The 13759-nt window shown below is 45.4% G+C and overlaps 2 protein-coding genes across 2 annotated transcripts in view; both read left to right on the top strand.

The window, feature by feature from the left end:
• The first annotated feature begins 6956 nt into the window (after nt 1-6956).
• NHLRC4 (NHL repeat containing 4) lies at nt 6957-9831 on the top strand. The gene is made up of 2 exons (XM_072601633.1): nt 6957-7028; nt 7707-9831. The coding sequence occupies exon 2, from the start codon at nt 7803-7805 to the stop codon at nt 8811-8813; it is 1011 nt and encodes a 336-aa protein (XP_072457734.1). The 5' UTR covers nt 6957-7028; nt 7707-7802; the 3' UTR covers nt 8814-9831.
• A 3757-nt stretch (nt 9832-13588) lies between these two features.
• PIGQ (phosphatidylinositol glycan anchor biosynthesis class Q) overlaps nt 13589-13759 on the top strand; it is a 53385-nt gene continuing 53214 nt past the window's right edge. Inside the window, exon 1 of the mRNA XM_072601619.1 lies at nt 13589-13720. Within this exon, the coding sequence (XP_072457720.1) occupies nt 13623-13720 (98 nt within the window). The 5' untranslated portion in view covers nt 13589-13622. The remainder of the gene's footprint in view (nt 13721-13759) is intronic.

Raw genomic sequence — 13759 nt, 5'->3', positions numbered from 1 at the left:
ATTTAGCTAAGCATTTGATATTTTATTTTTCATTTTATTCTTGTGGACAAGATTAAAAAAAATACAGGCTAGTGAGGGATTGGAAACTACTGTCCAAGAGCTGACCCAGTCTGCTAGAGTAGTTTTTATATTTTTAAATACAATACAACTTTACTTAAAAATGTAAAAATCATTTTTACCTCATAGACCATATGAAAAACAGACACTGGGCCAAAAAGACCATTGGTCATAGTTACATGACACCCTAATAAATAATTGCCAAATTAGATGTTTCAGAACTGTTTGAATTCCAGACATAAAGTACAGGCATTAAATGAATTGATGACAAACGTGGAAGAAGGTCTCCATTGTAGTGCCTCAGGTATGTGCACTTCATACCATACTGTTTAACATTTTTATTAATGACTTCAGTAAAGGCATAGATAGTCTGCTTATCTTATTTTCAGATGATAGGAAGCTGAAAACAATAGCTGACACAATGGATGATATAACCGGGATTCAGAAGGGAAAGAAAAAGATCTTGACAGGCTAGAGAACATTGTGTCAAACCTAATGCGATGAAATTTTATGATGATCAATGTAAAGTCATAGACATGGGCTCAGGAAATCAACGTCACAAGCACAAGATGGGTGAATCATGGTTAGATAGCATTTTTCAATAAAAAGAAAAAATCTGGAAATTTTAGCATATTGCAAACTACATATAAATGTGATGACATCCAAAATAAAAACTTGAGAGACAGCCTTCGGAAATAGGGTAATAATAAATTAAAGTGATATTTAATTAATTAAGATTAAATAATAATAAGTTAATGAGTGATTCAACAAACATCTGTGAAGCACCTACTATGTGCTGGGCACTGTGTTAGATGCTGAGGATGCAATGACAAAGTGAAAGCTGTTTCTGCTCTCAAGCAACTCCTGCCTAGTCTGGAGAGACAACAGGTACATCCATACAGGGAGTCAGGCAGTCAAGAAGCATTTATTAAGGACTCAGTACGTGTCAGGTATTATGGTAAGCACTGGGGATACAAAGTAGATACAAAATAGATGCGAGCTGGTAAGGACTTGAAAGGACTAATTTTGGGGGGGATGGAATATGGAATGGGAAAATAAAATAAGGAAAAACTTAAGAAGAGGGCACTTGAGCCAAGGTTTGGAAGAAATTAGGGATTTTGAGAGAGAGAGGTGAAGAAGGAATGAATTCTAGGTATGGGAACAGACAGTATCCAGAGGCATTAAATGGAGAGTTATGCATGAGAAGCAGCAAAGAAGTCCATTTGGTTGGACTGAAGTATGGGGTGGAAGGGAGGGGGGTAGAGAATAAAGTGCAGTAAGGCTTGAAAGGTGTCTTGAGGCTAGCTTGTAATGGGCTTTCCATTCCAACCAGAGTTGATGTTTGCTCCTGCAGATAACAGGGAAGCACTAGAGTCTACCGAGTAGGACAGTGATATGGTATCCTAGTTTGGGGAGGCAGTGCCAAAGAGTTGTACAAATATTATCTCATTTGATCTTGATTAGATCACATTTGGAATATTATGTTCAGTTCTGGGCCCCACATTGTTATCATTGATAAGCTAGAAAATAGGGAGAAGACAAGCAGGGTGGTGAAATTTTAAAGTCATGCCATATGAAGAGTGGGGCAGCCAGGTGGTGCCTAGTGCACAGAGCGCTGGGCCTGACAGAAGGAAGACTCATCCTCCCGATTTCAAATCCAGCCTCAGACAATTACCAGCTGTGTGACCCTGGGCAAGTTGCTTAGCCCTGTTTGCTTGGTTTCCCCATCTGTAAAATGATCTGGAGAAAGAAATGGCAAACCACACCAGTGTCTTTGGCAAGAAAACCTCAAATGAGGTCAGAGAGTTGGACACAAATGAAACAACAATGACGTAGACATTTGGTACACTCACTCCATTGGATTGTAGAGGAGCAATGGATTGGAGTTGCAAAGAAGCCAATCTAGACTTGATGTCTGGGAGAAGTTTCTAACAATTGTGTGTGTGCTTGTCCTTCGTGGCTGAAGAAGACCATGCCATCAGAGAAATGATGACTTTGTTTTGAGTGAGGGAGGGCTGTGCAGGTCAGCAGCCTCACTTCTCCTCCAGAGTCATCTGAGTCCAGTGACCAGATATTCATCAGGATGACTGGAGATAACCCAGGATGAGGCAGTTGGGGTTAAGTCACTTGCCCAAGGTCACCAGCTAGTGAGTGTCAAGTGTCTGAGGTGAGATTTGAACTCAGGTCCTCCTGACTCCTGCACTGGTGCTCTATCCACTGCACCACCTAGCTGCCCCTTCTAACAATTAGCACTGTCTGAAAAGAAATGGGCTGCATTTTCCTTCTCATTGGAGGTCTTCAATTACAAGCTGGCTGGCCAGTTAGATATTTCATAGGGGAATATTCTCCTTCCAGCATGGGTTGGGCAAGATGTTCTCTGAGGCCCTTTCCACATATCAAAAACTGTGTGTAATAGTTAACATTGATATAGTCCTTACTGTGTGCCAGGTACTGTGCAGAGTGCTTCATAATTATTATTTCATTTGATCCTTACAACACCCCTAGAAGGTCAGTGTTACTATTATCCCCATTTTATAGGTGAGAAAACTGAGGTGAAGTAACTTTGCCCAGGGTCACATAGCTAGTAAGTGTCTGAAGCCAGATTTGAACCCAGGTCTTCCTGACCTCTAGGCCCAGTCTTCTATCTACGTAGCTAGACCTAGGCAGGTTTTCGTAAATGAGGAAAATGAAGGATTCAGAGAAACATTGGGAGGACTTGCATGAAGTGTTACAGAATTGATATTATACACCATGAACAGCGAAGACCAACACATACAGTGACCAGAATAGAAATAAATTGGATAAACCAAGAGGCTACAATGACCAGCGTTAGGCATTTTACTACTAAATCTTTCTATTATAGGGCACTACTGTCTTCTTTGCTTTTTCAGACAGGGAAACCGAGACTCAGAAAGGTGATACCTCCTACCCAAAGCCACAGCCAGTTAGTGGGGCTGGAGGCTAATCAACGTTGTCTGTTCTTAATTCCTGGATTCCTTTCTACTACAACACAATATCTCTCACATATAACTGGATTAAGTGACAAAGTCCTGTCCCATTGGTGGTGCAATGGCTAAACTCTGGGTCTGGTATTAGAAAGACTTGAATTCAAATCCAGCCACAGGCTTACAGTGTATCTGAATGAATCACTTAACCTCTGTCTTCCTTAGTTTCCGCAACTGTAAAATAGAGCAGCTAGGTGGTGCAGTGGATAGAGCACCAGTGCAGGAGTCAGGAGGACCTGAGTTCAAATCTCACCTCAGACACTTGACACTCACTAGCTATATGACCTTGGGCAAGTGACTTAACCCCAGTTGCCTCATCCTGGGTCATCTCCAGTCATCCTGATGAATATCTGGTCACTGGATTCAGATGGCTCTGGAGGAGAAGTGAGTCTGGTGACCTGCACAGCCCTCCCTCTTTCAAAACAAAGTCAAGTGCAAGTCATGTCAAAATTTCTCTGATGGCATGGTCTTCTTTGGCAATGAAGGACGAACACATATCAACTGTAAAATGGGGGAAAACAGTAACATCTCCCTCCCAGGGTTATTGTGAACATGAAATGGGATATTTATAAAGCACCTAGCATAGAGTCGGGCACATAGTAGGCTCTTAACAATCGCTTGTTCTCTTCCTTTCCTCTCCCCACAACCCCACTTATGGTCCTGGAATTAATGTTCAAAGGATGTGAAATTGCTTTGTGGTTCCCAGGCTCGTCTTCTCATGGGAGCTTTTTCAACTCGATTCTTATTAGAAGGAAAGGTTAAACAGCATTCCTCTCCTTCAACACACCCAAATTCCCTTTCTGTTACTTCTGCAGAGTGCTGGTGATAGTCAGGAAGACCTAATCCCACCTGTGACATTTACTAGCTGGGCAACTCATTCAAATTTTCTGAGGCCCACACCCTTTACCCATATGGTAGCATCTACCACACAGGGCTGTAAGGAACAAATGAGCAAAGGTGTGCAGAATATTTTGTAAACTTTAAAGCATTATGGAAATATGAGCTGTTATTGTATTTTAAGAGGGTGGGGCATTGTTGTGGGAGAGGGGACTTGACAAATACCCTCAGACACTTGGCACGGGATGTCAAAACCCTGGAAGATTAGAAATGATTTTTCTTAGTCTAACGAGGGATTCTTAGCCAGGGGTCCATGACCTTGTTTTAAGAAATATTTTGATTACTGTATTTCAATAATTATTTCCTTTTGTAATGCTCTGTATTTTATGTGTTTAAAAATATTATTCTAAGAAGAGGCCCATAGGCTTTGTGTGTATGATACAAAAAAAGGTTACAAACACACAGTCTGACCTGAATCCTGCATCCTTCAATATAAAACCCCATTCCTTCTTGTTTGGTCTTTACCAGGGAAAAGGAAAAGAGGTCCCTAGATCTCCATCTTCCTCTCTTATTTACCCCAGGTTTGTTTTTGCCTCCTTCATGGAGACAAGCTCAATTCAGCTATTTGGTTCTCCTCATCCAGTTCCCTTCAAAGAGGCTCCCTATTAACCTCCAGGATCAAATAAAAAGTCCTCTCTTTGGCTTTTAAATACCTGTTAAAGAGGTGAGACTCAGCCTAAGATGTGCTACACTAGGGGTAGGGAACCTTCGACCTGAAAACCACATGTAGCCCTCTTGGTCCTCAAGTGCAGCCCTTTGACTCTAAACTTCATAAAACAAATCCCCTTAATAAAAGGATTTGTTCTGAAAATTTGGACTCAGTAAAAAGGCTATACCTGAGGACCTAGAAGGTCACATGTGGTCTCAAAGCCCCAGGTTCCCTCACGCCTAGGCTATACCATTTTCCATATCTGCCCAGTTCTTGAGAATTTTGTGACAGACAACTCTCAGCTAGTCAGTCATTTATTCCTTTTAAAGAAATTATTAAATATCTACTATATAAAAGACATGAAAGTATGGCTTGGTACTAGGGAGGATATGACAAATGAGTTACAATCTATTCATGAGGAACTTATATTTTGAAAGGATTATTGATATACTGGAAGAAACCATAGTACAACCTCTTAAATTTATGAATTTAGAAACTGAGGCCCAGAGGGAGAAAGTATCTTACTTAGGTAAATCAGACCGTCATAAATGCTTGGGTTTGGGATTTGAACTGAGGTCCTTCTCTCCAAATCTGAGACTGGTTCAACTACACCAGGAAGACCTGTAGCATCAATAATTGTGATAAAAATAGCTGTGTGACCTTGGGCATGTCACTTAACCCCAACTGCCTCATGCTGGGTCATCACCAGTCATCCTGATGAATATCTGGTCACTGGATTCAAATGGCTCTGGAGGAAAAGTGAGGCTGGTGACCTTGCACAGCCCTCCCTCACTCAAAGCAAAGTCAAGTACAAGTCATGTCATCGTTTCTCTGATGGCATGGTCTTCTTTGGCAACGAAGGACGAACACACCTCACGTATTTCTCTCTAGAGGTGTTGGTGTGTCTCCAGGGAATGGAAACTCATTTCAACAGGAGAAGGACCTACCCAGGAAAGCAAAGATGTTGGTCTCCATGTGATACATTCCACAGTCAAATAGAAAAGAACTTGAATTTTATGCTGCTTTGGGTCCCTATAAATGAGAGGATTGACTCAGTAAAGGCTCCATTTTTTTCTCTTTCTCTGTTGTAGTTATTTTGATTTAGATTTCCCCCTGGTGGCTGAAGCAAGGAACAGCAAGAATCCCTGAATCGTCAACTTAAGACTCTTATGAGATTGCTTGATGATCATTCTCGTTTTGCAAATGGAGAAAGTGGGGTGCCGTAAAAGCGAGGGCCCTCTGCCTAAGGTCCCACAGTGATAGGGCAAGAATCTAGGTCTCCTAACTCTTAATCTAGAGTTTTCTCTCAACCCACCCTGCCACCCGGTTGCCAAGATTCTATCCTGTAACATTTCCCGTCGTTTGCCTGTTCCCCTTCTCTCCGATGACAAGCTCTCATCACCTTAAACCTCAACTATTTGCTATATCCCTGATCTCTTTGCTTGTCTCTCCCCACTCCTGCCCATCCCCCACTTAATTGTCTATTTGATCTTAAAGCTCTGGCCTGGCCATGTTGCCCTCCCTGGTCCTCCTATTACCTCCAGGATCAAATAAAAGGTCCTTTCTTTGGCTTTTAAACCCATTAATAACGTGGCCCCTCCCTACCTTTCTAGTATTCTGTGATCCAGTGACACAGGCCTCTCTCATTCTTCCCACAAGACATTCCTTCTCTTACACATTTTCCCTCACTGCCTTCCATGCCTAGGATCCTTTCTCCTCATCTCCATCTCCTGGTTTCCCTAACTTCCTACAAATCCCAAATGAAATGCCACCTTCTACAAGAAGCCTTTTCCAGTCTCCCTCAATGCTAATGTTTTCTCTCTATTGATTATCTCCAATTTATTGTGCACATATCTTGTTTATACATAGTTCTTTGCATGTTCTTTCTCCTATTAGACTGGGAGCTACTTGAAGGCAGGGATTTGGGGTTTTTTGGCCTTTAGAAGGCACTTAAATGCTTGTTGACTTGCCTTACCTACATCATTGTTTACTCAGCTTAAATGCTGTTATGAACCTATATTTCACCCAAAACTTTCTCCCCACCAACCTTTCCAACCTTGATTCACTCACTGTCCACTAGGATTGAAAATCTGCTTTCCCAAAGTGTGGCCCTCTCTTTCCCAGTAAACTCTTCTAATTGTCAGCCCCCACGCTTTTTCCTTGGAGTCACTAGTCAAGGTTTCTCTATTGCCCCAGGGGCCCTTTGGGGATGTGGACTGGGAACCCATCCAATGATTTTACTCCTTTTCTCTCTCTCACCTTCCCAGTCCCAGAATGGATACAGCTCAGGGGTAGGGCTATGCCAAGTTGTGTCAACAGAAGTCTGGTCTCTAACAACAGAAGCCTACCTTCTTTAATGGGCTTCTGTGGCTTGTGAGGAGCCGGAATAGACACTGAAGTTCCCCAGTGACCCTGAATAGGTAGGAGGAACTGACATCCCCTACTCACCCCCACCCAACCCCCACCTAGGGCTGACTGGCCCCTCCTGAGCCAGAGTATCTTAGTCTACCCATCAGCAAATGAATTTAGGGATGAAAGGGGAAGAATCCCAGGATATATGGGTTCCAAGGCTGTGCAGAAGGTACAGCCAGGGTGATCATGAGCAGCAGCTCAATGGAGGGGAGTGTTAGTCCTGGGTCTTGGGGCTACCTTTGTGATCTCTTCAGAGTCTGTCAAGACTCCATTGATAGTGCTTTAAAATCTATCCATTTCTCCGGAGTGGGTGCTAACGTAGAGGGAATGAGTGACCCACAGTCCCTGCAAGACATAAAGGAACAGGAAAGAATTCCTTCTTCTGCCTCCAAGGTGCTTAAACAGGAGAAAGGTACAGGGGTGGGGTGGGACAGTGGAATATTGGCATTTTTCTTGGGAGCTTCAAATTTAAATTGATGCCACTGGGAGGAAGGGAACTGAGTGCTAAACAGCAGATGTTCCAGGAGGGAAGGGGAGAAGTTCTCAGAAAGGCTTCATAGAGGAGATGGGCTTTGGCAGGACAGGCACTAACGGAAGATCACTTTAGTTTCCTTTCTAACCTCATTGAATCTCAGAGTTGAAAAGGCACTTCGAAGTAATTTAGTGTAACTTCCCCCCCTATGCAGGAATCCCCTCTACACTATGCCTGACAAGTGGTCATCTGGTTATCAGGAAGTTGCTCCCTGTCTTCCCTGACTCCCTTTGGCTTGGAGAAGGCATAGATGCCACATGCCATGGACACAAATCGGCCACAGAAGGAAAGGTTCCTCAGGGCCATGCATGCCCTCCAAGCCACATCCAATCATGCCCTACAGGTGGCCAGCCCTCTCCTGGAACACCCTGGAGGCCTGGGACCACTCACTGGTCCTCACCTTCACCATCTGGTACAACAGAGCCAAGACCTGTGTGTAGAACTGGACCGTGTGGGTCACCTCCTCCGATTCCAGCAGGACCAGCTTCTGAGATGCATCGCCACGCCTGGTGGGGTCAGAGGTTTGCACTGCTCCCTGGATGGCACCCTCTACCTGACCTTTGATGAGTCTCCCTGTGTCCAGATTCTGGACCTCTCTGGACACTCTCTCCACTCTCTGCCCTGCAGCCTTCCAGGGACAGGAGCCTTTGCGTCAGAAGATGTGACTGTGACTGGGTCAGGGCTGGTGTTGGTCAGCAGTCTGGTCCACAGGGCAGTCTATGCCTTCCACCACCTTTCTAAGGCCTCCCAAGGTGAATGGGTGAAGATCTTGACCTTTGAATCCCCAAGAGGGCTGGGAGTGGATGCTCTGGGACGCTTCCTGGTAGCAGACTATGTCTCTGGTTTAGTTCATAGTTTTTCAGTGGGCTCAACATTCAAGGCCATTGGTTTGACCACTGTCCCTGGCCTGTGCGGCCCCCGTTATGTCAGTAATGGCCCAGATGGGGGTTTTGTGGTAAGTGAAGAGTGTGGAGATGTCCATCTCTTTGGTCAAGCTCATCAGCTACTGGGCTCACTGGGCAGCCGACTTGAGCACCCATTTGGGAACCCAGCAGGTGTCTGCACTGATGCGGAGGGCAACATAATTGTTGTGGATGAACAGCGAAAAGAAGTGATCCTATTTCCACGGGCTGGGCCCCCAGTCAGACTGGTATCTAAAGGTCTACAAAGGCCCACTGGGGTGGCCTGTGCCTCCCATGGTCGATTGTTGGTAGCTGACAATGGAGATAACTGTGTCAAAATCTTCAAATACCAAGTGTAGCCCTTAAGATAGTCTGGAAGGCACAGGGCAGGAGGAGAGGGAGAGTCTCTGCTCTAGACACCAAGGTCTTCCAACAAGCAATGGTCGGGACTCCTGTGTTCTTGTCCTGACTTTCCATGCTAGAATAGTCTGTGTCTGTGCCTCACTTTCCCCATCTGAACTGTGAGAAGACTTATTCCAGTTTGCAAAAGGTTCTTTCCAAATGGAGACAGACACGTCATGGAACATCACCTGTACCGTGTTTCTGGGACTCAACCCTAAATCCCAGGAGTAGAAGGCTGAATGGAGTTCACATAGCTACAAGTAGAGATTCTGAAGGTTAATCCAGCATCATCCAATCAGTCAACAAGTCTTTCCCTAGTCCCTTATGTACCCACTCATGTAGTGTACTATATAAAGGTTTGTGGTAGTAGGGGGAGGGGAATAAGAAATTGGGGGCAGAGAAAGGAGGCAGCAGAGATTCAGTCCCTTCCCTGAAGGACTTCATAGTCTCAAAGGAAGACTAAATCAGGCCTCAGACACTTACTAGCTGTGTGACCCTAGGCAAGTTATTTAACTCTGTTCGCCTCAGTTTCCTCATCTGGAAAATGAGCTGGAGAAGGAAATGTCAAACCACTCCAGTGGCTCTGCCAAGAAAACCCCAAATGGTGTCACAAAGTATCAACTCCACTGAAAAGCCTGAATAGCAACAATTTACTCCTTCATTGTAATAGATCTTTATCACTGTATCCAAACATGATAATAGGATTCAGAATTGGATAGGACTTCAGAAATCCAATCAAATCTCATTTTATGGAGGAGAAAGCTATCTGTGGGACTCAATTTGTACCATAGAAAGTTGAATTTTTTTTCTTCTGAAGTGAAATATTTGGAGGGGATAAAATTGCCCCCTGGAGTATTCAGTTTCTTGACTTTTCTTCTGTCAGGGGCCCCTTTGGCAATCTGTTGAATCCCATGAACCCTTTCTCAGAATGATCTTCTTAAATAAATAAAACAATATAGATAATGTTATGAAGGAAACTAATTATACTGATATGCAAGGTAATTTATATCTTTATCAGAACATTCTAAGTTCCAGGTTCACAGATCTAGTAACACTCCCAACTCTTGTGTCCATGGACTCTCCCAGGGAAGAATTTTCTTTCCTGTAGTGGAAAGAGGACTAGTTATAGGAACAGGAGCTTGGATTTCAGTTCTGGTTCAGCTACTTACTGTGTGGCTTTGGGCAAGTCAGTTTCTTCAACTGTGAAATAAGAGGTTTGGGTTGGATGGCCTCTCAGGTCTCTTTCAACCCTATGAACCTATGCTCCTCTCTGGATCTTAGTTTTCCTCATCCCTCAATTGTGAGAATTGGATTAGATAATCTCTAAGGTTCCTTCGAGTTCTAAATCTTAACAGATTTCAAATTCACAAATTCACCTTATATGACTGACTCCTCTTTGCCATAACCCCTCCTGGCTCCCTTCTGTCTCCTGCTTTCTGATGGAAGAAAGTGATAAACATAAACATGAACTAAGAAAACGAGGTGGTTCATCAAGGCCATACTGATCATTAGGGAGAGGAAAAGATCACTGTGGGTTGGGTTGGAGTAGCCAGAGATGGCTGGAGGAGGTAGAAACAGAGCTGGCCTCTCCTGATAAGATTTCTCTGGAGGGGATGAATAGTGAAGGAAGAAAATGGGGAGGAGGAGAGAACCTTTTCTGAGTTATTGTGGAGGAGGTGACTCCTGGGTCCTGGAACGAGTGGGATAGAAAGTCTTGGGAAGTGATAGCTGTGGTCAGGAGAGGGGAACGAGTCTAGTGGAAATGTTGGTTCCATCCTTTGCTGCTGACCTAGAGGAGTGGGACCTGGATTAGTGTTTTGTGCTAGAGATATTTCACAACTCCTTGACCATGTTACAGCCTGACCTTCAGTGATGCTCCTGGAGCAGAAGCATCGAGAAAGTATCTAGTCAAATTAGAGACTCTGCCATAACTGATTGTGTGACCTTCTAGAAATTATTTTCTTTCTGTGGGCCTTAATTGTCCTATCTGTAAACTAAGGGGGTTAGACTCGATGACCTGTAAGGTCCCTTCTAGCTCTGAAATGTTATGTTCTGTATTCTGAGGTTTTCCAGTTCCCCTCACTCTGCCTGTCTGCAGTATCGGACCTGAGTCTCCAGTATCAGCTCTTACCCATTGCCTGGGTTTACCTCCCCAGAAAAATTCTCCAGCTTTCTTATCAGCCCCCAGCTGGCCTGAGGGTAGGTGGGGCCCAAGGGAAGACAGGAAGAGAGTTCTGATGGGCTAATGACCTGGTTTTCAGCTCGTTCAATTTGTCCAAGCTTCTAATGCTGCTTCTCCTGTGGTCTCAACAACACGGCTTCCCATTGCCGGAGATTTCTTAGACTCAGCTGATATAAGGTATGTCTTGTGTATTTTTTCATTGGATGGCAGGAAGGAGAGGGAACAGGGGCTAAGAGCATTAGCACCAGGAAATGGAATCCATGTGGATTTAGAGCTCTCTGGTATATCTTGGTTCTTTGGGGGTGGAGGAGCCGGGCAAAGCACTCATTTCAGTAGCATCCCATTCTGGGCATTTACTAGCTATGTGAAACTGGGCAAATCCCTCTGAGTCTCAGTTTCCTCATCTGTAAAATGTGAAGGCCAGACTTGGCTGATCTCTAAGCTCCCTTTCAGCTTCAATAGATCCATGATCCTATGCTTTTTTCATCCCATCTCTGCTCTCAGACCAGAATGGGTGGCCAAGCAGCTCCCCATCAGGCCAGGTTCACCCTCAGAGCACCTGGCTTCTGTATGGAAAGTCCAGGAGACCCAAATCATAGTTGGAGTAATAATCAATAATATTAATAATTCACATTTCCATAGTGCTTTACGATTTTCAAAGCACTGTCTCTGAGGCAGGTGGTATAACTATTAGGATGCCCATTTTATAGGTGAGGAAACTAAGGGGTAGAATTGGGACTCAAACATAAGTCTCTTGATTCCACATTCATGTCTGTACAGTAAAGGGTCCCCTCTATTCCTGTCTCACAGTCAAGGTTAGGATATGGAGCTTATTGGAGAGTCTTGGGCAGAAAGGATTTGGATCTGAATTAAATGTTCAATAAGGAGATGTGTCACAAACCCTTTTGGGAGTATCCAATGTTGTTTAAATAAAGAGGGTGGGGCATAAGATAGTTGCTGATGTGCGGTGGGGTGATTATCAACACAGTCAGCACAGGGAGGATCTAGGGAGGCTCCCCTTTCCCTCCCTCCTCCACCCTAAGGAAATCTCCCCATGCCTTCTGTCCTGAAGTAACACAAAAGAGAACATGGGGCAGATGAGGTAAACTAGAGCCTGAACACTATGGTCTACTCAACAACTCAAAAAAAAACAAAAGGAATGTCCCATGAAATGACACACTTCCCCTACAGAAATGGTCACTTTCAGGATAAGAGAAAAATCCACAGGATGGACTAAATTGGGGAAATGGTGAAGAATGTTTTGGAAGCCAGACCTTAGCAGGAGTTCCTCCTTCTCCTCCAAATGGGAATGGACAGAAGTTATGACTGACCTTTTAACCAGCTCCAGACTGATGCCTAAATTCATCCATAACCCTAGGCTGACCCCAAAATTTATCCACAGCCTTGACTCTGGCCTCAGATAGACCCTGAACTTCACCCACAGATTTGAGCTGTAATTCCAGTCACAGACCAACTTGTATCTGTGACCACTGACTGAGCAATGACAAGGAGCTATGATCCTAGCAGAAAAGAAGGACGAAATACCATTACCCATACTTTTCTTCCTCCTCCTTTTTATATATAAGGTCAAGGGTAAGTATTTGTCAGCTGTTGATTAGGGAGGCAAATCTGGGGCTTTGAGGGGGGCAGTCTAGGGTTGAGTTTTTGAGTCATTCTGGAATAGGATTTGGGGCAGCTACGTAGCACAGGTGATAGAGTGCCATGTCTGGACTTGGGAAGACCTGAGTTCAAATCTAGCCCCCAAGACTTACTAGTTCTGTGATCTTGGGCAAGTCACTTAACTCAGTTTCCTCATCTGTAAAATAAGCTAGGAAAGGGTGACACTTTGGTATTTTTTGCCTAGAAAACTCCAAATGGGGTACCAAAGAGGGGGACACAAAACAACTAAACAGTAACTGGGGTAGGATTTAGGGTCAGTCTAGGGCTGGGTCTTGGGGTCAGTCTGGGGTAGGATTTAGGGGTCAGTCTGGGGCTGGGGCTTGAGGTCAGTCCGGGGTAGGATTTAGGGGTCGGTCTGGGGCTGGGGCTTGAGGTCAGTCCAGGATAGGATTTAGGGGTCAGTCTGGGGCTGGGTCTTGAGGTCAGTAGGGTAGGATTTAGGGGTCAGTCTGGGGCTGGGTCTTGAGGTCAGTCCGGGGTAGGATTTAGGGGTCGGTCTGGGGCTGGGTCTTGAGGTCAGTCCGGGGTAGGATTTAGGGGTCGGTCTGGGGCTGGGTCTTGAGGTCAGTAGGGTAGGATTTAGGGGTCAGTCTGGGGCTGGGTCTTGAGGTCAGTCCGGGGTAGGATTTAGGGGTAGGTCTGGGGCTGGGGCTTGAGGTCAGTCTGGGATAGGATTTAGGGGTCTGGGGCTGGATTTGGGGCTTAGACTGAGGCCGGGGGGAACCCCGGCGACGAGGGGTTGGGGTGGCCATTTCAGGGCTCCTCCCGGAGCCAGGCTGAAGACCAGCGCCGTGCACCAGGCTGCCGAGCGCCGGCGGAACGTTCGAGCCGAGCCCCGCGCGCGGAGCCGAGAGTCTCTAGAGGAAGGACCCGCGGCGTAGTCACTGCCCAGCAACGGGCGGAAATGGGGCTGCTGTCAGGAGGCGCGCCGGTTACGGGGCAAGGGCAGGCCATCCCGGCCGGGCTGCTGGGGGCACCGCGGAGCTCGGCCCCGGGAAGCCGGTGTGTACCTCTCGCCGAGCGAGGAGGGCTAGGGCGGGC

The sequence above is a fragment of the Notamacropus eugenii genome, chromosome 1, assembly GCF_028372415.1.
Source record: "Notamacropus eugenii isolate mMacEug1 chromosome 1, mMacEug1.pri_v2, whole genome shotgun sequence".
Taxonomy (NCBI): Eukaryota; Metazoa; Chordata; class Mammalia; order Diprotodontia; family Macropodidae; genus Notamacropus; species Notamacropus eugenii.
Note: the sequence above shows the minus strand (reverse complement) of the source record. Positions and strands in the feature narration are given on the sequence as shown.